Genomic DNA, 24,354 nt, shown 5'->3' with positions numbered 1-24,354 from the left:
AAACGCCAACATAAACCGTGAGTGTGGCATGGGTGGGGAGTAGAGCAATCACTCTACTCCAGAAAACCCCCGCCACTCTATCTTACCTACCAATAACAGAGTGCCATAATACTAGCATGTCCACTCTTGGATGGAATTGTGAACGTTAGCATGTCCACTCTTGGATGGAATTGTGAATATTGGCCTGCGTCGCATCTAGATGGAATTGTGAATGTTAGCGTGTCCACTCTTGGATGGAATTGTGAATATTGGCCTGCGTCGCATCTGGATGGAATTGTAAATGTTGGCATGTCCACTCTTGGATGAAATTGTGAATATTGGCCTGCGTCGCATCTGGATGGAATTGTGAATGTTAGCATGTCCACTCTTGGATGGAATTGTGAATATTGGCCTGCGTCGCATCTAGATGGAATTGTGAATGTTAGCATGTCCGCTCTTGGATGGAATTGTGAATATTGGCCTGCATCGCATCTAGATGGAATTGTGAATGTTAGCATGTCCACTCTTGGATGGAATTGTGAATATTGGCCTGCGTCGCATCTGGATGGAATTGTGAATGTTGGCATGTCCACTCTTGGATGAAATTGTGAATATTGGCCTGCATCACATCTAGATGGAATTGAGAATGTTAGCATGTCCACTCTTGGATGGAATTGTGAATATTGGCCTGCGTCGCATCTGGATGGAATTGTGAATGTTGGCATGTCCACTCTTGGATGGAATTGTGAATGTTAGCATGTCCACTCTTGGATGGAATTGTGAATATTGGCCTGCGTCACATCTAGATGGAATTGTGAATGTTAGCATGTCCACTCTTGGATGGAATTGTGAATGTCAGCATATCCACTCGTAGTTGGAATTGTGAATGTCAGCATATCCACTCGTAGTTGGAATTGTGAATGTTAGCATGTCCACTCGTAGTTGGAATTGTGAATGTTAGCATGTGAAAGTTGCATTTAGAAGTGTGCCCAATAGCCTCTGGAAAATTAATTTTAATAGTGCGCCCAGTAGCCTCTCTGATAAATAGAATCTAGAAGTGTTCCCAATAGCCTGCCCACTCCTGCATTTCAATGGCCCGCAGTATAACGTCAACTAATGATTGCTAGCATACGCCACACTTAGATGGAATCTCTAACAACCTCTCTATGAAATTGAATCTAGAACTGTTCGCAATCGCATTTAGAAGTACGCCGGATAGCCCTCTGAGAAAGATACATTCGAATTGTTTGCATTTAGAAGCTGCCCCCAATTAGCCTCTCTGTGAAAGTTGAATTTATAAGTGTCCCCACCTGCATTAGAATTGTTTCCACCTCCATTTAGAAGTGTACTCAGTTGCATTTAGAGGCTGCGCCCGATAGCCTCTCTGTGAAAGTTGAATTTATAAGTGTCCCCACCCGCATTAGAACTGTTCCCACCTCCATTTAGAAGTGTACCCAACTGCAGTTGGAAGTTGCGCCGGATAGCCTCTCTGAGAAAGTTGAATTAGAATTGTTCCCTCTTGCATGTAGAAGTGTACCCAACGGCATTTAGAAGTGTACCCAATAGCATTTAGAAGCTGCACCCAATAGCCTCTCTGTGAAAGCTGAATTTAGAACTGTTCCCACTTGCATTTAGAAGTGTACCCAGTTGCACCTGAAAGTTGCACCCAATAGCCTCCCTGAGAAATTTGAATTTAGAATTGTCCCCACCTGCTTTAGAATTGTACCCAATTGCATTTAGAAGCTGCACCCAATAGCCTCTGTGAAAGTTGATACTAGAATTGTTCCCACCTGCATTAGAAGTATACCCAATTTTATTTAGAAGTTACACCCAATAGCCTCTCTGAGAAAGTTGAATTAAGAACTGTTCCAACTCGCAACTGGAACTGTACCCCGCACCCTCTCTGAGAAAGTTGCATTAGAATTGCTCCCTCTTGCAATTAGAAGTGTATCCAACGGCATTTTAGGAGTGTACCCAATTGCTTTTAGAAGCTGCACCCAATAGCTTATCTGAAAATTGAATTTTGAACTGTTCCCACCTGCATTTACAAGTGTACCCAGTTACACTTGAAAGTTGCACCCAATAGCCTCTCTGTGAAAGTTGAATTCAGAATTGTTCCCACCTGCATTAGAATTATACCCAATCTTAATTAGAAGCTGCACCCAATTAGCATCTCTGAGAAAGTTGAATTAAGAACTGTTCCTACCTGCATCTAGAATTGTACCCTGCACCCTCTGAGAAAGTTGAATTTAGAATTGTTCCCACCAACATTTAGAAGTGTACCCAATTGCATTTAGAAATTGCACCCAATAGCCTCTGAGAAAGTTGAATTTAGGACTGTTCCCACCGGCATTTAGAAGTACACCCAACTACATTTGAAGTTGCGCCCATTAGCCTCTCTGAAAAGTTGCTCAATTCAGTAGTATACCCAACTGCATTAAGAAAGTGTACCCAATTGCATTTAGAACCGTACCAAGTTGCACTTAGAAGTATACCCAATTGCTTAGAAGCACCAATTAGTCCTTGACTAGTTGAGCCCAGAAGTGTACCTATAAGTGTGAGTCACCGACCCTAGAACTACAATCAGAAAACCCTCCCAAATCAACCCAAAGCTCACACCAATCATGAGCGCACCAACTCCACCAGTGCCCATCAGAAACCCAAGACCACTCATCTCCTGAACCCCACTGCCGACCTGCCAGCACTGCCCATGCCCGCTCCCCCCACTACCACACCCCACCCTGCAATCACCCACCCCCCGCCTTGCCATCATACCCCTGCCACCCCCCCCCCCCCTGAACCGCCTACCCTCTCTCACACCAATCGCAGCAAAGAAAGCGTGCGGACTGGACAAGTGTGCGGACTGGACAAGGGTGTGAACTAGACGAATGTGTGGAGCGGACGAGTATGAGGAACGGACGAATATGTGCAACGGACGATACTTAATATGCTTTGGAATGAAGGAAACACTTGAAAACATACATCATACCACACCCCATGCTTACTCTCCCCCTTACACCACCACTCATCTAGAACACAGCGATACTATGACACCATTCGGTATAACTGTTCTCATATCTACATTCTCCCGCTTACTCCACATCACTCTAAGTAATCATTGCTGGTTTCACACCCCCCAGCCAGGCGTTCTCTTCAGGCCTAACGCAGCCACACTCGTTCTGGGTAAAACCGACCAGAGCGAACACATACTCTGGACCGCTCAAACACCACACCTACAGCTAAGAAGCAGCTACCACTCGATTTCCGCACCAGCTGCACACATACTTGGTGCGCACACGCACTTTTGGACTCCCTCTACTCTCTACTGACCTGAACTTCGGTTCCCAAGGGCGTTGAACCTACCAGCACCTTCAGACCATACCAATGGTATATAAGGCGCTATATAAATGCAAAATAACATAACATACTGCATGGGCAATTACAACTGAATGTATCCCCAGGGTGGAGAGGAGACCACCTTTAAACAAATAAATTCCTTAGACCCGCCTGCCCAAAGGCCGCGTCAGATTTCGAGCCGGCGTCCAAACAGTAATGCTTACAATCACTTGCCAGGGAACCGGCCATTGGAAGGCGATGGCTGTTGCTTTGGCTGCGTGAGTGTGCATGTTGGCTGGCGCTGCCCCTCATAAGCCTCTCTGATGGACGCAACCATCCACCGGGCAATACAAGCCTTAGATGCCTAATAACGGGGTCTGGACACCCCCCCCCCTTCCCCCAAAGGTGACAAAAAGTGCGTCCGACTTGCAGAAGCCCTTGGTCCTGCCCAGATAGAATTTCAGAGCGTGCCCAACATCCAGACAGTGCAAGACTGCGCCTCGTCCTTTGGGTCATTAGGCAAGATTGTATGCAGTATCCTTTGGGTGCACTACAACAACACCGACCTCCTGGCAATAGGACCCCAACCTTTGGTGCAAGTCTGTACTACACAGGTTGGTAGCGTGTTGAGCAGATAGGCTTATCTCAAGAGGGATCAATGTGAGCTGTAGGGGAGTTACACAGATGCACAGTGACAAGTATAAACTCTTACACAGGTTTCTTGATTAAACAATTATTTAACTGTCAGTTTGACTAAGCCTTCTTCAGAAGGGGACAATATAATAGTAACACAAATACACTCCAAAACACTTAATATTTCCAAATCAGTAAGTACCCTTTTGGGATGGCACACACACTTCCTACACCCTCAGGTGACTTTAGTAACTAGGACACTGGACATTCGTATACCACGGTTTGCTTTTAGAACCAGACTTTACAGTATGTCAAAGAAAAAAGTTATCTGAACAAAAAAAAAATCTCACAAATATTCTGAACCAGGTAAGTACTTTCGGTAACCCCCAATGCAAAGTTAGTTAATCCCTTCCTGGAAGGAAGCCCAAACAATGTCAGAGGGAAGAAGTCATTCATGGAGCCATGCTAGGCCAAAGTCAATTGGGCAAAAGTCTAAGTGAGCTGAAGCACTTCTTGCAGGTAGGTAAAGTCTTGCACAAATAGAAATCAAAGCAGGGGAACAAGCTGATTAGGCCCGTGAAGTAAAGAAGCTGTTCACAACCCTACAGAAGCAACCAAGACAAGTCTCAGCTGAGAACAAGTGAGGTTACAACAGGTACGTTCTCCAAGACTTGACAGCACCTTTAGTTAGAAGAAAAGGACTTGGCTGGCTTCTGTTCCTGTGCAGATCGTGTGTTCCTGGGCCTCAGTCGCAAGGACAAAAGGGAGGAAGTGTGGGGGACTCCTGCACTAAAACGGGACAGTCGGCGTCAGAAAAGGACGCACTTCTATTCAGTGGCACTTTGCGGTTTCAGCTCCTTGTCTCTAAGCAAATAGCAACACTGCAGACTCTTGGTTGTTGAGGGCTTTCCTTGCATCTGGGGTCCAGCACTCTGTTGAGGTGGCTCAGGCTTGGTCAGTCCTGCTTTCTGGGAGTCTGGAGGATCTTCCTGGAGCTCTTGACCAACTTAAAAGCAACGCACAGAATCTGGTGTTCCTCACCCTGGCTATTCGGTTCCAGCAGCAACTGCAGTGGAAATTCAAACAGCTCCACGAGGATGTCCAGGTGGCTTACTTTTGAGTGGATTGGTCCCACCAACTCAAGGGGAGAAGTAGTCTTTGCAGGGCTTCTCTAGTCGGTCCAGTAGCAGGCGTCTCTTCCAAGTACTTCAGATTCCTTCGTCCTGTGGTCGACTCTGCCTTCCAAGCCAAAAAGCCTCACCTTTTATGCAGGTTTCTCCCATTCATTCCAGCCTAGCTGTCAGTCAACCCAGCAGGGTGGCTGTCCTTGCCGGACAGCCAGCCGGCCAATCACCTAGAAGTGCATTACTGTCTCCTAGGAGACAAAGCACAGGGAGTTTAGGGCACCTCCCTCTCTACCTACTCCCACCAGACAACCTAGAGCCAGAGGCAGGCTTCACTCGTGAATCCCGCCAAAGGCAAAACTAACAAAGGAACCAAACATGGTTTGGCACGCAGAGTAAATCTCAAGAAGGACCTTTCCACGAAGAAATGGCTAAAAAAGAAGACCGGGGCCATTTCGACATAAATGGCATCCTTGAGTGCTTTATTGAAGCTGTGAAGGCAGCCCGCAGTAAAAGCACACCACAGTAGTTAAGTAAACCACTGCCACCAGCCATTTGAGGAAAGGTGGACATAAAATTGTTACACGAGAAGCTAGACAAAGGGGATACTAAGTAACTCCTCCAACACCCTATCGTAAGAGTGTGTGCTGGATCTGGAAAGTTACAAAGTAAGTAAAGTCAATTTCACTTCACTGCTCTTGGAAACAATTTATCCAAGAGAATGTATTTAAACCTTGGGGCAATCTGAAAGACTTCCCTGTGCCAATGCACTGAAGGTGCTGTCTAACAATAAAAGATGCCTATGGAGTTAAAAAGGTTAAAATTTCAAGTACTCAAAATCCAGCAAAGTTGCTGGGGGTCTCTAAGGTAGAGAGGAATTAGCACATTTCTGAGAATTCTCCCCAATAGTGGGCGAAGAACGTGGGAAAGACCATTTCCTCATTTAGATGAAAGGCGGAGTGTACCTTCCCAGGAGAAAGGTGTGTAAGGTTCTGAGGCCACCAGACCCTGGATCTCGCCGACTCTGCGAGCGAGGCACATCCCACCAGCAAAGTAGTCTTAATGGTGCCTAGTCTGAAGTCCAGACAACACTGGCTGAAATGGTTTGTGCTCCAAGTCGCCAAACACCACATTGAGGTCCCACACCGAGTGTGGCCTCTTGATGGGTGGGTAATGCCTTGACAATCCTGCCAGATGTTTGACAATCGGGTTGGAGGAAGAGACCTCTTCCGAATTTCTCTAGGCCCCCATGGCTGCCAGGTAAGTGACATGTGTCCACCTGAAAGCCTTGAGTGTGCGAGGTGCTCCAAAAAGGAGAGCAGGTCGTCCAGCGCATGTAAGGGGGTCCATCTCCTTGGAGTCCGCCCAGTGACAACCTGCTACATTTGCTTTTATATTGGCTCATGGTAGCCTTGCTCCTGGCGCCCTGAATGATCTCCAGGTTAGCCCGTGAAGGGCTCGGGAGCTTGAGGGTGATCTGCTCAGAAACCACGCTGTGAGGGCTAACTTCTGAGGCACGGGGTGGAAGACCCTGCCCCCCCCCCCCTGCTGGGACAGGTGTGCCGGACCCAGCGGAAGGTGAATGGGTGACCTGTCCGTGAGGCCGAGCAGTTCGGAGAACCACGGTCTCGCTGGCCACCAAGGACCTATCAATATGCCAAGGTGACAAGCTTCCTTCATCGCGGAGTACCCTGGGGATCAGGGGTGTGGGAGGAAAGGCATATGCGGTCATGCCTTCCCACTGAATCGGCAATGCGTCTCCCAGGGAGATCAATTGCCATTCGTAATGGTCCTGTCCCAGACTGCTGAACTGTTACGCTCACCTGGTATCCACGGGGACGCCACCCAGCCCTGGTTGGATGATTTGCACTCTCAAACCCTCTCCCAGTCCCTTGGTAAGGCCTCTGGTTAAAGATGGGTCTGCAATATAGGAGAGCTGGATTCAATACCAGATTGTCTAGGTTTTCCCACCTCCCTTGGCCTCAACTCCTTCCTCCCCTTGGGCCTTCCTCACCTTAATATTGTAACAGGTGGATTCTCCGTCCCGTTCCTCGTGGCAGGTGCACGTAGATGTGGGGGAGCGAGCAGCGACCAAGTTACTTCACTGGTGCAAGCCCCCCTGTGGGAATCCAGGCCTGCCGCGACTCCGTAAGTTTGCTGCTTTACAGTCTTTATATGCAGTTCTTATGTTCCTCTTAGTTCGAATAATGTCTTGCTTCTTCCCTTTTAGGTATGGAAAGGTATTTTGGTGTTGTCATGCAGTTTGAAGATGAGCATGGGTCGGTAGGAGAAAGCGCGGTGTGCGTGATGCTGTCCGCTGAGTAATGCGCGATGCATGGCACCGTTTCGCCTTGCGAACTTGTGTCTTCTCTCCTTGCAGGTTGTGATGTTCCTCACCGTAATGTTCCAGCAATGATACTGACCAGGAGAGGACTACCCAGGTAAGAATTGTGTGGCTTTCTTCATTTGGGAGGAAACGTGAGTAAACGCTTACTAATGCGGTCTTTCTTTCTCTTTCCAGGTTATGGTATTCCAGGATGCATGCGGTGCCGGATGATGGAATTCGTACCTTCAGGTGAGTGGAACTGTAGTCGGCGATGGATTGAACACAGGATACTGGTTCCAGTTAAGTTTCGTAGTGTGTTCTCTCTCTGCAGGTCCTTTGTTTCACGTAAGATGGCATCAAAGAACTGGACACGGTGAACGTTGCGCTGCCCACAGCAGACCACCACAAAGCATTTTCTGCTGTTTGGGTGCGGTTTAAATAGTCTCAGGTAAATTAGTCCAGGTAAAGTAGTCCCAGGCCTGCCTCACCCAAAAGACTAGACCGCATAGCTCAGTTCCTTGTAACTGAGCTGTGTGTGCCTCCATGTTGGCTAAACCCCCCCCTCCCCACAAGTTATAGTCCCAAGTAAATAGCCCCATTCTATTGTTGGTCTTCATGATTGTTATGAGCCTGGTGCCAAAGGCGCCATGACTGACTCAGAGTCTTGGGTGAGGTTTTAAGGCCTTTAACCTGGCCCTAACTGGAAGGCTGACTTGCCAGTGAGGGCAAGGGTCATGACATGAACCTGTCTGCTACCAAGAGGGCCTCCCCCGGGAGGTGGACGACTGAGGTAGATGTTTTTCCAGGGCCCATTTCCACACATGCTGACTGCTAGGCTGCACAGTGGAGGGGACCTGGTACCCCACCCCACCCCGCACCCCCCCCCCGCTTGTTGACATAGTTCATGCTGGTGGAGTCGGTCTGGATAAGGACAGTCTTGTCCCCAATGAGCGGAAGGAAGGCTCAGAGGGCTAGCCAAATGGCCCCGAGCTCCAGCCAGTTGAAATGCGACTCCAGCCGGGCCCAGACTCTATCTTATCCGGAGCCTTGTGTGTGGCATGGCGAGGACCACCGCCGTCATGATACCCAGTAGGTGTTGGCACCACCAGGCCGAGGTCACTGCTCTGGTAAGGAAGTGCATAGTGGTCTTGAGCGCCTTAATCTTGTCCTCTGAGGGAAATACCATCTAAGAGCTTGGATCCCAGATGAGGCCCAGGAAGGTGAGGCTCTGCGTGGGTTGCAGCTAAGCCTTGAGGTCGATAGTGAACCCCAGGTCGCAGAGTGTTCATAAGCGTGGAGGATGTGCGAGTAACCCCCTCCGGGATCTCACCATGAAGAGCCAGACCAGATACGGGTAGACAGGGTGGCCCTGAGGAGGGCTGCCACTGCATTCATGAGTCTGGTAAATACCTTGAGGGCTGAGTTGATGCCAAAGGATAGCACCTTGCGCTGGAAATGACAGCCCATGATCCTGAAGCGTCGGAAGGAGCAATTAGGTTACCAAATTGGGACGTGTAGGTAGGCACCCTTCAGATTCAGGGAGCACATCCAGTCTCCCCGGTCTAGTGTCTCAGAAATGAGTGCTGGCAAAACCATCATGAATTTCTGAAGAGGGAGGGAGAGGTTGAGGGTGGATGGGTCCAGCACAACTCTCGGGCCAGCTTGGTTCTATTTTGTATGGTGAAAATCCTGGAATAGAAGCCTAAGCCTCTCTGGGAGGCTGGTACTACTTCCGGTCGCCCGTAAAGAGCCAAGCAGTGGATCTCCACCAACAGAGTTGCCGTCCCACTCTGTGCAAGTGGAGTAGGGGAGTTATAGCTAGGTGGTACCCCTTGCATACTACAGAGAATCCAGGGGTCTGTAATGTTCTGGTGCCAGAAATGCACCAAGAGGCAAGCCTGCCACCCACTGGAGACACGTGGACCCGAAGGACACCTCATGCCTTTTTATCGTCCGAGGCTGCTGCTGAGGAGAGGGACTGGAAGAATCCCCATCTCTCCTCCACCCCACACCCTTTTTTTGTTGCTTGAGCTGTCGGTGCTGACTTAGCGAGCGGTCAGGTTGTCTCGACCTCCGTACCTGGAATCCCCGGAACCCCCGAGTAGCTCGCCCCTTGTCGGAGAGTTGATGCGACTGGGTGTACGCCTTGCGCATGGCCTTCGTCAGGATAAAGACTTCGTAGTTTGCGACCTGTTCCTTGTCTAATTCCACAACAGTGGTAGGGTGGAAGAGGTCACTACCCTCAAACGGAAGGTCCAATATGTGATCCTGAGCGTCAGGGTTAAACTTAGTAGCCTGAAGCCAGGCTGTCCACCCTGTCCATGGAGATGCAGATTACCCAGCAAGCGGTATCGATCCTGCGCTACCAGCCTGGATTCTCCTAGACCCGCCTTAAAGCGTGCCTGGCTCTGCACCAGATGTTCTGGAAGGAAATCTGCTATTTCTAGCCTCAACCTCTTGTTAGCGGCTGCCAGCATGGCATCAGCGTTGGCATGATATAGGCTGATGCAGGTGCAGGGAGGCATTAGAGTACAGTTTTTTCCCTGTATGCCTCCAAGATCTTCTCCTTGCCTAGCAATGTCAAGGACGAGGTGGCCGAGGAAAACTGCGGCTTAGAGTAGAGTGACGGTGCAGAGATCACTGATGAATGCGGTTGGGGTGTGTTGATAAGAGTGTATCCCCCTCCTCCATCAGTCTATACTTGGCATTGAGGAGCCAATAGACAGGTTGCACCGAGTGTGGCTTGAGCCACCCCTTCTTGGCCAGAGCCACAGCGTCCTCCTGCATCAGGATACCCGTCTTGGTAGGGGGTTTTAGGGTGAGGACGTCTACCAAGACTACCCTGGAAGGCCTTCACATGACGGCAGCATGTCAGGGTCCTCCTGGTCTGTATCCACCCAAGTGTCTGGCTGGTCTGGAGCGGAAGGAGGCGTGCAAGGCATCATGGGCTGTGGCGTGGAGACCGGAGGCTGGTGTAGGACCGCCTGAGCAGTAGAAGGCAGGGACGCCAGAATTGAAGGAGCGGCAGGGGCTGCGCAGGGGCCTGTAGCGCCGCAGTAATAGGAGGATTGACTATGGGCACCGGGGGAGTGACTGGAGAGAGCAAGTCCCTTACGGCATCCCGTAGGATGCCCCCCATCTGGGGGTTAGCATTAGCGACAAGAACATTTTCGAAGAACCCATCTTCAGAAGCAGGGGATGTTGACTTGAGTGGCTGGGGGCTGCTGGGGCCGGAGCGCACTCTAGGTAGCAGAGAAAACCTACCCTGCTGATGGATAACCTGTATGCCACATACCTGGTTGACACAAGTCCCACTTGGAAACTTGTTCACCCGCCTGCTCCCTGGAGTGGCATCGGACGAGCGGCCATGTTTTCTGGCATGGCAGCCATTTTGTCGCGCTGCGTGCCATGTGCCAAAGTCATGGTGCATGGCTCCCTGGGCCCAGCCTCCTCCGGGACTCTTGGTTGTGGAGCATGAGGTCTACCCTGCACCGCAGGTCTAGGCCTGGAAGGCATTTTGCCCTCGACATTCTCGTCAGTAGTGCTGCGTGCAGGCTCCGCCCCTTCACCCCACCCCCCCTCGGACATTGATCCAGTACTAGGGCATTGCCACTCTGGTGTACACCTGTTAAAAGAACTGTGCGGTCCCTCAGCACTGATTCTGGAAGGATCCGACAAACTCTCGGCCGTGAAACGGGTAGCTGGACTAGCCTTGGTGCGTGTGCTGGTACTAGAACCAGAGAGGTTCCTCCCGCTCGGCCGTTTCCTCAGGAAGGAGTTGCCCTTACAGGGTACGATGGAAAATAGCGGCCCACCTTTGGGCCTCGATCTCTGCTTGATGAAGCTTTTCAAGTCCTCTGGAGGCGATCTTCTGAAGAGCTTCCTCTAGCTAGCCTGTTCTTCAGTGCACATGGAGTCAGTGCGTCCCACGTCGTACAACCTTGCCAGCCGTGGTCAGGGCCAAGGCAGCGAAGGCAAAGAGCGTGGGGGTCAGTCATAGGGAAGAGTACATCACAGGCTAGACACCTGCTGAAGCACACTGAAGTTGACATGTGACGGGGAGGCACATGACGCCGGACGACCGAGTATCTGAATGACAAAAGATTAGACAAAAAGATAGAAGAATTCGGGGAAGAGCATGTGGTATTATATGGCTCAAGCCAAACCCAGGAGTGCTGGTGTAATCAGCCTGTTCCCTTCGACGCAGAAAAGGGGACCGAGGAGTGGGACCGGTGGGCAGAGCCAGGGTAGCGCATGCTCCCAGGGTCACACCCCCACATGCCTCCAAATTTAAAGGGGAAGAAGGCTTTTCTGGTGAAAAAAGGTTCCGTCCCCTGTCCCTTAGAAGGGACGCCCATGCAGTATGGAGGAAAGAGGACAGGACATAAGAGTACAGTTGGATTCTCCCAGAGGGATGCAAGCAGTCTTTTATCCCAGCAATAATAGTGTTCAGTAATTAAAACTTGTAAGGGAACAAGCTGGAGCTAGGAGAGCCAAAGTCAATGGGCCAGTTCAAAGTTCTGATTATCTTAGAAAAAGTGTAGTTCAAATGGAAAAATCACAGCAACTCACAGAGTCATCTTGCACAAGCTAAAAGGCCAGTGCTAGTGAGTTGAGGTAAACTCTAAAGGGGGTAAAATAACACTCCAAGGTAGGACACACCACACCACACTACGTCTTAGTTGTATCTAGTCCTCCAGTGGTCGACTGCCTCTAGTCCCAAAAACCATGTCTTTTAATAAAGTTCCCATTCATTCACAGCCCTAGGCTGTCAATCACCCAGCAGGGTGGCTGTCCTCCAGGACAGCCAGCAGGCCAATCAGAAAAGGTTTCACTCAGGCACACCTAGACACATAGGACAGGGACGTTTTGGGAATCGCCCTCACTTCCTGCCTTTCTGGACACACTGGAGCCTGGGCGGGCTTCAGGCCTGAAGCCCGCCAGAGGCTAAATACACAAAGCACTCAAATCCAATTCAAACAGTAAAAGCCCAGAAGAAACTGACAAGAAAAGGTGAAGAAAACATGACCGGGGCATTTTGGTAAAATGGTCACCCTTGGGTGCTGTAGTGCAGGGGGGAGGATTCAGCCTGCAGATACATGGCACAATGTAGTAAAATAGAAACCACTGCCACCAGCCATTCAAGTGAGTTAGTGTAACAGAAGGTTACATGAGGAGTGGGATAAAGAAGTTATATGTACCCCCCCCCACCCTCCTAGCCCCCCCCCACAGGGCCCCACATAGGGTGGTGGGTGCTGGACAATGGAAAAGGCAAGTTAGACAGGGGTCGTCTCACTTTTCTTGGGATCAGTAGTTCGCCCAAGGAAATGTAGTTACACATTAAGAGCAGGCCAATGGACCTCAGTGGCACTGCACAAAAGGTGCTGTGTGTCAATGCAAAAAGCAGATGCTTATGGAGCTTACCAGACTACATTCAACAGTGACAAACAAAAATCCTAGTGACAAAAAACTATAGCAGGGAAAAAAAGTAACGAGTTAAAATTAAAAAAGCCTCGAGTCCAGCAAAAGAGCTGGGGGGTCTCTAAGGTTAAAGGTAATTGGCAAAGGAACATTTTCCCTAACAGAAATAGCCTGCAGCACAGAAATTACACAATAGTTGGTAGAACATGTCCACTGCCACCAGCCATAACTAGGAGATGGTCTGCGACTAAAATGTCACATGAGCAAAGAGACGGGCAATACTCGGTATCCCTTTGGCACTCCCCATAAGGTGGTGTGTGCCAATCTCTCAGACTAACATTTTAGGAGAGATTCTAAATATCTCTATCCTTAATGGACAAGATAGACTCCATAGTATAGCTCAATAGTACCTGGCGAGTGTCGACGAGTTTGCAAAACGCAAGCTCATTGGCCCTTGCCTGGGTCTTACCTGCCCTACAAGGCTCCGAGTGGCATCCAGAGTTCTTCCTGCAACTGGCCCCCATGGAAAGGGAGAAGGGACTACTTGTAGTCCCTACTCCCTTTCCATGGCAGACTTTTACTTTCCTTTTCAAGTGACTTCATGTCTGCCACAGAAAGAGAAACCCGACTACGGGCATTTTTTTAAAACTTTTGTTTCCTGGCTACACAACACGTCTCACAGCCGGTGGAAAAAGAAAATCACTCGTACCCCCGTCTAACAGGCCAGGGTACTAATGGCAATAAGCCCCTAGACTGTGGGCCATTACCGCCTATGGTAATGCCCCCGGGGTATTCGTGGTCCGCAGTCTCAGGGCTTATTGCCCAATTAAGGCTCATGTGTTTAGAAACGACTGTAGCAAAACTATTTTCCAGTAGCGCAACATATGAATTACAGATCAGAACAAAATCAAACCAATCACCATGAATCAATGTTAAACATACAAGGAGTTAATAATATGGTAGAGATTTGGCCCAGAGTGTGTGCTGTAAATACTTCCAACCAAACCCAGAGATTACGCAAACAAGATTCTGATAATTACCTTTGACTTTTCATTTTTAATCCTATGGGCCTCATCGATGACAAGATACCGCCAATTAAATTTTTTGAACACAGATTTCTCACGAATTAGCATCTCATAGGAAGTGACGCAGACATCCCACTCTCCTGGAAGCAACACATCTCGGACAAAGGCAGCCTGGGAAATAATGTTGACAGGATATTTACTAGACGTAACTTCTACATTAATGTCCAAGTAAAAGGGTCATGCAAAATACTGGACTATATTGATCACAAAACATAAGTTTTAAAGCTTGCTACACCATTTTTATTTAAAGTATGCTGTGATTTCAAAGGGAGTATCCAAATAAGAGCCATACAGTAGACCAGGCAATGCTGATACCAGGTGCCTGACATAGCAATATGTGAATGAGCATGTACCTAGTGGTTGAAGGGGGGAGGAAGGAAGGACAGACTAGGCTAACAGTGAGTGTGATGCAGGTACTAGAGGAAGGCAATTTATTTCAAACTCGTAATATACAACGGATAGTTTGCATAGTTACCTACCCTTTGATCCTTGTCCCCTATTAGGCAAACAGCACGGAGCGTTGGAACCCATCTCTTGAACTCTGCCATCCAGTTGTGCAAGGTTGATTTGGGCACCAACACCATGTGTGGTCCAGGAATATTTCGGTAGTGCTTCATGTAGCCAAGCAGCGAGATGGTTTGTAACGTTTTACCCAGTCCCTAACATAGGAATGGAACAAAGCTAGGTAAGCGACTGCCAAAGAAAAAACAACATTTGCACCATAACCATATTTACCACGGCTTTTAGAGTATTACCAGACAATAGAGTAAAACTAAATCACCCCAAATGTAAGAATGTCAAGAGGCTATTTTGGATGATGCACAATTTACATGATGTTCAAAGCTTTCCCTGGAACCCAGTTGTTGGTCAGAGTAGGCAATTTTTATTTTGACTTCCCTTTGCTCATGTATTGGTAGTATGTAGACTGAGAGGCATCCGAGAGTGTGTGCGGGTACGTGCAAGCGCGTGCGAAGGGGTTTGCACCAGGTTAGTCCAAACTCTTACTAATTAGGTGAAAGCAGTCTGGTTTCACTCAGAATGGACTAGTGTAAAGTACAGATTAAACACATAGCAATGTTAAGTACAAAATTTACCAAGCATTAAACATTGAAAGAGTATATAAAACCATTATCCATTAATGAAAACACTTCAAGTAGAACTAAAAAAAAAACATAGGTAATAACTAATGGAACAAGAGAACTAATGCACAATTAGCAGCTGTGCTATAGATTTTACAGTAAACACAAAAAGTAAAAACAGGTTACTTTTAAAGGAGGGAAGGGATGCAATTGAATGACTTAAATTTGAACTTTCAGTGTAATTAAGTTAAGTCTCAACACCCAACCTGAAGGGTTCACAGGCACATACTGCTAGGACAGTTTTTTTAAAGTCCACTTTAAGGGCTTTCTAAAAACTATGCTCGCGACAATACAGAAACTCTAATCTTAGTATATGGCTGTACCACCTGAGATATTTGGGTAGCGATGACAGAGCAGCCAGGCCTATCTCAGGAGGGAGAGAGGGCTGTAGAGGTACAAAGAAATTGTAGTATATATATGGTCCAAAGAAACACGGATACTTCTGGATTTTTAAAATAGTAATTTATTTTATATGTACATAGGCAAAGATATACCTTTGGAAAGTTGAGTACCATATCACAATTCAAAAATTATAAAAACCAACACAATACGCATGGTATGCCTAACCAACGTATAACCTTATTTAGAAGAGCAATATGCAGTTCAAGGTGAGTAAAACCAACTTGCAGAAAGAATGCTATTCAAATGAGGCAGAACCTAATGTTAATAACCTAGAGTGTAATTCAGTTACAAGAAACACCTAGTTATATATACCAACACTGTTACACATTATACACTGCCACATATGCAACTTACTCTTCTTTCAGAAAGGATACAGTTAGTCCCATTACTTTTCAGAACAGTACAAAGGGAAGCAAATATTACATACTTTTCGGAGGAGCAGTCGGCTACTTATGGATAAGAACTCATTAAGACAGTTTTACAATGGCACTAAGCAATTTAAGGAAGCACAAACCAATGTTACACTTTTAATGGCAGCAGCTATGAGTAAAACCTTATTGGTCTAACTCCAATACAGGAATGAGTATTTATACCAATGATACTTTTCAGACGAGTGGAACACAAGTCCAATGTCAGTAATGAACTTTGTATACTTTCCAAAGGCGCAGAAGGCAAATCTAGGATAAGCAGAATCCTTTGGAAATGCATCAATCAAAACCCAAGGGTACACTTTTAGAATGGCAACAGCTATTCAAGGTGAGTAAACACTATTGGTAAGCTTTTTCACTTCTTGATTTTCAAGAATACTAAAACAATACCTAATCAGTTACTTTATAGAACATTGAAGCACAAATCAAGATTAAGTAAATCGCCCATTATCCTTTACAGATTAGCAGTCAGCAATTCATAAGTAAGCACTTAACATTTTTTAACTTTTTCTGTTTCAAGAATCAATGTTACACTAACATTTACAAGTAATTACTTTGCAACACTTGCTATAATTTCTAGTCAGAGGCCTTACTTTTTAAAGTCCCTTCCTATTCTAGGGCACGAGTGATCTCGAAGCACTCTTAAGAGTCAGCAGTAGGCAGGTCAGACTCTGGTTCAGATGCAGGAAAGTCAGAGTACCAGAAGATATCTTTAACAAGTACAGACTTTTAGTAGAAAGTGTTCAGGGACTTTGTAGGCGGCTTCAGAGATGTGTTCCAGCGTTAGACCTGGGGGCGCAGTATGGGCAACCTCCCCAACACCTGAATCGCCCACTCTGCCACACAGACTTGACAAGACTTTAGGTAAGCCAACAGTACCTCAGCAGTTAAGAAAAGCTTGGAGACCGATACCTTTACGATGCAGAAACACAGGACCCAGTCCCTGGATTCTTGGTCGCGGTGACAAAAGAACTGACACTGGATAGGACCTGGGATGTGCTTTTGGTCATGAATAATGATTTTTAGAATGTAAAATAAGTGACATTGGCGAATTGAGGAGGTCTGATCTATTAGACAGGGCCAGAAAGATCGTTTCTCTACCAGTGTTTTCCTCAAAATGTATTACTATACTGTGTCACTTAAGTTTCAATTGATTAATTCACAAAATGTTGATGTATACATGTATGCATTTTCTATATTGACATATGTATTTATGTTTTGATTTTTCTACATAATTACAAATCGACCCAATTGGTCTTTAAGCTTGCAACCGTAGGACCAATGGCCTACGTAATAAATTATGACATGTTTAGTATAACAAAAATCCTATTCGCTGTGTGTATTGTTCTTTGAGGTGATTTAATAACCCATGGAATAGGGCCCAGCTGTAGCAGAAACTGGGTCATTGAACCATTTAATAAATGGTTCATCTGCCCCCCCCCCCTAATGTGTGCTAGGAACTGACAGCAGCAGTCGACAGAAAAGGCTCCCAAACAAATGAATATTCGGTGCTACTCGCAGTGGTTTTGGCACCCTTTTACAGGTACCAGATGGACAGTTTACACTTGTCGGATTCTCTTCGCTAATCTGGTCCTTCACTCTGTTGAGGGTACTTTAAGGATTCAAATTGTGTCTCTGGAGGTCCAGCAGGAGTCCAAAGTTTCCACGAAAATCGGAAGACCATGGACTGCACTGACGAGGTCCCTGGTGATTTGTGGTTTGCAGCCCAGCAAAGTCACAGCACGTCGAGGGGTGGATCTAAATGCAGGTCTTCTCATGACGCGAGTCTCACCAGCCTCTGTAAGGGTAATCGTCTTCAGGACCCCTAGGTTGCATTGAAAGGTCAGACCAGGCTCTCGTTACACGGCAGGCATCTCTGGTAGCTGGAAACCGTTACAGCAGTCTCATCTTCCTTTTCAGATTCAGTTCCAGTGGTCAGCTTGTCTTCAGGTCCCAGAAGAACAAGTTACTCACCAACTGGTAACGTTCCTCCAACGTATTCCTCATCTTTGATATACTCGTCCAGCTACGGCTGGGTCGGAAACAAAATTCTCAGCACAAGGCGCCGTGCGTCGAGGTCCCTCAAAGGCCTCTGTCGAGGGTGACATCAGGTGTACAAGTAGCACGCGTGGCACCCTTTGGCCTCAGTTCTGTTTTTTCCCTCCCCGTTTGTGTTAGTTAATGTAGGCAGACGGTAGGTAGCCCTGCGAGAGCTGAAGAAGTAACATAGGAAATTCTACAGAGGGTAAGGATGGGAGGGCGATTAGGAATACGTTGGAGGAACATCCAGTCGAAAGAACTTTACCAGTTGATAAGTAACTTGTTCTTCGAATGGATTGTGTCCAACGTATTCCTCACCTTTGATGGACTCCCAAAGCAGTATAAGGAATTTGGAGGATGTAGTAGAATGTTGAGAATGATGGTATCTTACAATGCTGACCATAGTACAGCTTTACCAAAGGAGACTTCCTGAGAGTGGGTAGCTTCTAAACTAGAATACTTTGTGAAAATATGCATTGAAGACCAAGTTGCTGCATCACAGATCGATTTAATAGGGACACCCCTTTGAAGGGCTGTCAAAGAGGCTGTGACCCTGGTTGAGTGAGCTCTCAAGCCGTCCGGCGGGGCCTTACCAGCTAATCTGTAGCATTCTGAAATGCAAAGCAAAATCCATCTCAACAAGGTCTGCTTTGAAACCGCTTGACCCAATTTCCTTCCAGTATTTCCAATTAAGAGTTGATTAACTCTGAGCTTGGAGAGCCTAGAAATATAAAAGCTTAAAGCCCTTCTAGGGTCCAGCCTGTGGAGTCTTTCCTCTTACCGGGATGCGCCGGAGGATAGAATGCCGGCAGAATGATTTTCTGATTCAAAATGGAAATCAGACAACTTTAGGTAAGGAGGGTTTGACTCAACACAACCCTACCCTTGTGGAACACAGTATAGGGTGGACTGGAAGATAGTGCCTGCAACTCGCTCACTCTACATGCAGATGTAGAAGCAACCAATAAAATGGTCTTGAAGGTAAGCAACCTCAATGGTCATGTGTGCAAAGGTTCAAATGGGGCACATCAAAAACTTTAGAACCAGATCAAAGTCCCAAACTGGAACTTGAAAAAAAGAAGGTGGGAACACATTAGTGAGCCCTTTTAGGAATTGAATCACCAAGGAAATTTTAAATTAGGAACACTGTTCAGAAGAGCGCTTTAAGATGGAAAGCGCTGCTAGGTAACCTTTTATGGTCCCAACATAGCGACCTTTGTGTGCCAATGATAACACCTTTGGAATTGAACATAGAAAAGGATCAACACTTTTCCCTGTACCAGTCGCAAAACTTGATCCAACAGCAACAGTACAGAGGTTTTGTTGCTGGCCTTCTTGATGAAAGCAACACCTCCATGACATCATCCGGGAGGTCCCAATCCTTGTATCTCAGCCTTTCAGAAACCAAGCGTGAAGGTTGAGTGTGGACCTCTGGATGGAGAACCTGTCCCTCCCTTTGTGAGAGAAGATTCTCTGCGGAAAACGAATCGGAGGACAGACATGTCTAGAAGGTCCGGGTACCACATTCTCCTGGCCCAATCCGGGACAATTAGGATCATACGGCTTCCGAACCGTCTCAACCTCCTGATGACTGGAGGAGTGACGGGTAATCGGATGAATGTGTATAGTAGTGGGAAATCCCAATCCACCCTGAACACGTTTCCTAGAGCTCCTTGGAGGATATTCCCTTGAGCAATACCTTTCGCACTTCCGGTTGATCCCAGTCGCAAACAGGTCTACTTGAGGGGTTCCCCAAGATTTCTTGGACGTCCTGAGCTACTTCCCACTCGTGTAACACTGCCGTCTTTTCCCCATCTCAGAGCGCCCGCTGTCATGTTTTCCTCCCCAGCCAGATGAACTGCCGATAAGTAGATTCCTTCTGGAATTTCCCAGTACCAGAGCTGCATTGCCTCTCTGCACAGAGGTAGTGACCCTACACCTCTCTTGTTGAGGTAATGCATTGCCACTGTTGTCCGTCATTATCAGACCATTCTTTCCTCTGATCAAGGGCAGGAAGCCCTGCAGCGCTAGTCTGATTGCCCTCAGCTCCAAAAGGATGTGTAGTTTGGACTTGATGGAGACCAACGACTGCAGACTGTCAGATTGTTGGCATGGGCTCCCCACCCCATGAGTGAGGTGTCCGTCGCTACTATAATCTCCGGCCACGGCTGCCAAAAATGTTCTTCCTTCAGAATATTATCCTTGCAGGTCCACCACAGAAGATCCTGTGCGACCCTGCTTGGAGCCGGAAGTAGGTCTGTCATCTTTCCTGATAACTGGGACCATTGAGTTTTTAGAGCCCATTGAAGGGATCTCATCCTCAGATGGGCCTCTGGCACCAGAAAAATGCAGAATGCCATGAAGCCGAGCAACCTCAAGAAATCCTAGGCCGGAAGATTCTGGGCATTCTGAAATTTGGAAACCATCTGAATAATGTCTTGAGCGGATGGCAAGCTCTTTCCCAAGGATGAGTCCAATATAGCTCTGATGTACTGGAGCTGCTGGGACGGGGTCATCTGACTTTTTAAATTGAGGGAAAAAGCCCAGACTGAAGGGAGTGGAAGGTGACTTTCAGATTATCCAGGGCTTGCTCGGGAGAACGTGCCCTGATCAGCCAATCGTCCAGGTAGGGGTAGACATGAATCCCCCCCCCCCTCCTGAGCTACGCTGCCACCACTAGTTTGGTGAAGACCCTCTGGGTGGAGGTCAACCCGAATGGCAGGACTCGAAACTGACAGTACGAGCCGCCAACAGCAAACCTCAGGTATTTTCTGTGCTTGGATGAATAGGCACATGTAAATAAGCATACTGAAAGTCCAATGACACCATCTGGATGAAGAGTGACCATCTTGAACTTGTCCTTCCTGAGGAACTTGTTCAGTATCTCAAGTCCAAAATGGGTCTCAGTCCTCCATCCTTTGAGGATCAGAAAATATGGGTAATACCAACCCTTGTTCCTCTCTGCTACAGGTACAGGTACTGGTTCTATAGCACCTTTCTCTAGCAGGGTTAATATCGCCTGCTGTAGGAGTGGATCTGGAATCGTCAAAGTGGGTTTCCCTGGTGGATTGTGAGGCTGCGTTAAGAATCATCCTGAATAAATGCGTCAATTTATTCAGGATGATTTGACGGAAATTCTAGATAAAGGTCCGCCCACTGACCCAGTTTTACCGTTCCATGTGGCCTTGCAAAATAGGGTGGGCAAGAATTGGGAGTCCTCGGATTCTATCCCAGCTGTGGGCAAGTCCCTTACTACAAAATACTGCCTTTCCAGTGGCGACCCCCGGCTATCTGTCCAAACACCCCACTCCCGACAGTTTGGTGGTCCAGGCAGCCACAGCTACATCCAACAATCCCTCTGGATAGAGTCGACAAGAGTGTGGATGGATGGGCACGCAAGGTATTTGAAGCGAGGCGTATGGCCCTAAAATCGGCCAACGCCACGTGTGCCTTTGCCAAATTTTCGTACTCTTTAGGAGTCCATCTCCATGGCAGCAGAGCACATACCAGAAGGGGATGAAAGGGAGGGATTCCCAGCTATCGTTGGAGATGGCAAGGAATCCATGCGTGAATCCCTTCAGTTTGGTCTGGACACTGCAGACAGCGTCAGTAGGGCCAATGCTACAAGCAGTTATGCGCAGGTTTGCATGGTTGCGGAAGTCAGGTTTTGCACCAGATGTACAGTCCCATCTCCTCTACATGCCATTTGACGGGTCTCGCCTTTTTGGCAGCAAGGCCGACTAGAACCTTGAGAGGTTGCAGACCTCAAAAGCGGCTGCCAAATCTTTAGGGGCTGCTGTCGGGCAACCTCAGCCTTTTCGTTCAGCTGGACAGTCTTGATGGGGACGATCCTATCGTTGCTACTGCTCACTTGGAAAGGCGAGAGGAATGGCCAGTCAGAGTCCAAAGAGAAATCCCTCGTGGTGGACAACTTAAGAGTGCGAAGTTAGCTCCCGCTTCCTTGCCATCAGCAGCTGCAACATCCGCAGCTGCAACATCTGCCCCAAAACCGCTTTTAGAGCTTGCGTCACGTAACACCTGTGGTAGGCAGACTGTCCCAGCATCTGCAAGAATGGCGAGACATTACTTCAGATGCCTGGGCTCTGGAAACAGTAGATTGTGAGGCTGCGTTAAGAATCATCCTGAATCATCCTGAATAAATGCGTCAATTTATTCAGGATGGTCTGGCCCATCCTAAATAGTCTACTACTTTTGACATTAGTTGCCGGTAAGAGGAGTCTGCATGTTCTACCGGTTCTGGTTTGGCAAATTCAGTCTCTGGCGATGTATCTACACCACTAGCATTATGTAGTGTGTCAATGAGGTCCCTCATCTTACTTTAGAGATCAAGCACTCTGGCACATTAGGAGTACCAAACTCCAGACCAAAAGGAACCTCTTCATCCTCAGATCTTTCCTTTTCTTCAAAAATTGAAGGTAAAGATTTAAAGATTTCTTGCTGGGCAAAGTGAAAGATCTTTCAGGAGGAACTGGTTTTATTGAAGGTTTTGTTTTAGCAGCTTTTTCTTTTGCTGCAACATGCTCCGAGGACTGAGTTGGAACCTTAGGAATCTTCAGCGCTGTTGGCGTCAACAAAAGCGTTCATGAAAATGGCGCCGAAGGTGGAAAAGGAATCAAGGTTTTGATGATGGCCTTCAAGGATTTTGCCTTAAGAGTGTGCAGAGCCTTGGACGGTGTTGAAGACCTCGAGCACGGCTCGAATTACTTAATCAGAGACCAAGGGCTCACAATCGGTTCTTCTTCGATCACACAGGCTCGAGGATGCACGCGTGTGGGTACGGGAACACTCGGCCGGCTTCTGAGGAAGACGCAGACCGAGGCCTTGCCTTCGCAAACACTTCCACCATTTCTAAACTAAATGCTTCCCACTCTTCGGAAGAAGAATGTTTAGTGGGGCATCTAAACTTATGTGGGGGTTCATCTGATGAAGATGGTTAATGGTGGCGTCGTTTCTTCGCTCTTTTGTTGAAGACGAGTGGTGGGAGCCACTTCGAGATCGACCTTTCTTCCTTCCTTGTCGAGGGGAATGAACTTGCCTCGACGTTGGAGGATCGGTCGGATTTAGATTTACGACCCACCTGCAATTTCCCCTTCCTCCCTTGGAGGGCTTAACCCGTCATCACCTTACATTTCAAGCAGGCCTCTGTGTCATGATCTTCGCCCAGGTACAACAGGCACATGATTGACGTCTTAGAACTGCCTTCTTTGCACTTCTTTAAACTTGAACCAGAGGTAGTTGGGGGTCGAGGAAGAGGACATCTTCGATGAAGAATGCAACTGCGTAGCAGAAAATACAAGGCGGGCAGAGTCCCTGAAGCAACACGTTCTGTGGAAAAACAGAACCGAGACCAACGGGCGCTGCGTGTGCTACTTTTACACCCATTGGAGTCACCCTCGACGGAGTATATCAAAGATGAGGAATACGTTGAAGGACACAATCCATTTGAATCAAATTTTTTTGTTCAGGAACCCGCACACAACTTATGCAAACTCTCCTGGAGTTTACAGAAAGGGGCGTGTGGCTGTCCAATCAGGACAGCCAGCCCTTACCAGTGGGAACTGGTTTAGCTCAAGCACACCAGCAGACAAAGCCCTGCAGAGTTTTAGACTCCTACCTCCACAGACAATCTGGAACCTCGGCAGGAAACGAAGGGTTCCTGCCAAATACAAAACTTCAACCAGGACCTCCCACACCTAGGACAGCAGAAAGAGACCCAAGAAAGGACAAGCAGACTCAATCACAAAAAAAAGACATGAGCCACAATTCTAGCAAAATAGTGACCCTTCTGTGCATTACTGCAGCTGGTTGACTGCCTGTGTATAATATTAACTAAAACGTAAAGTATATCCACTGGCAACAGCCAGAGGAGTTAGCTTGCCTCAGTAACAGAAAGGTTACTGAGGAGTGTACTGTCTCAACATGTAAAAGGGATGAAACCCCTCCCCCCCTGGGAACAGTAGTTCATCCAAGGAAAAATCAAGAGAAAATACAAAGGGTAATCCAAGAGGCAACACTGCCCATAAGGTGCTGTGTGCCGCCATAGGAAAATGCATTAAGACCAAAGGTTGAACAGAACTATAAATCTAAACGCACTATGGAGAGGCATAAAAAGGTCAACCATTACAAGACTTAAAAAAAAAAAAAGAACAAGATCCCCAATTCACACAGGAACATGGCAAGTGCAGGAAAAAAGTTCTGGGTTTCACAGGTGAAAGATTTCATAGAAATTAAAATCTACCCTAACAAGCACTATTCAAATGTAATTCATAGTATTAAAGGTGCGACAAGACAAAAAAAAAAAAAAAAATAATCGCAGTTGCGGTTTTTGTGACAAAAAGGCACATTTTTTTCACATGGCTCAGGGACCAAGGTAAAGGCAGCCACCAAGTCGTAGTTATGGGGACCTCAAACGCTTTGACA

General features: G+C 47.4%; 1 protein-coding gene across 1 annotated transcript in view; it reads right to left on the bottom strand.

Annotated features, from left to right (window-relative positions):
- The window catches only part of SMARCA5 (SNF2 related chromatin remodeling ATPase 5), a 682,605-nt gene that overhangs the window by 518,975 nt on the left and 139,276 nt on the right, over positions 1 to 24,354 (bottom strand). Inside the window, exons 6-7 of the mRNA XM_069631209.1 lie at positions 14,384 to 14,563; positions 13,860 to 14,015 (exon numbers count right to left, since the gene is read on the bottom strand). Coding sequence (XP_069487310.1) covers positions 13,860 to 14,015; positions 14,384 to 14,563 — 336 coding nt within the window. The remainder of the gene's footprint in view (positions 1 to 13,859; positions 14,016 to 14,383; positions 14,564 to 24,354) is intronic.

This window comes from Ambystoma mexicanum, chromosome 6q (assembly GCF_040938575.1).
Source record: "Ambystoma mexicanum isolate Mex_15411 chromosome 6q, UKY_AmexF1_1, whole genome shotgun sequence".
In the NCBI taxonomy this organism is placed as follows: domain Eukaryota; kingdom Metazoa; phylum Chordata; class Amphibia; order Caudata; family Ambystomatidae; genus Ambystoma; species Ambystoma mexicanum.
Note: the sequence above shows the minus strand (reverse complement) of the source record. Positions and strands in the feature narration are given on the sequence as shown.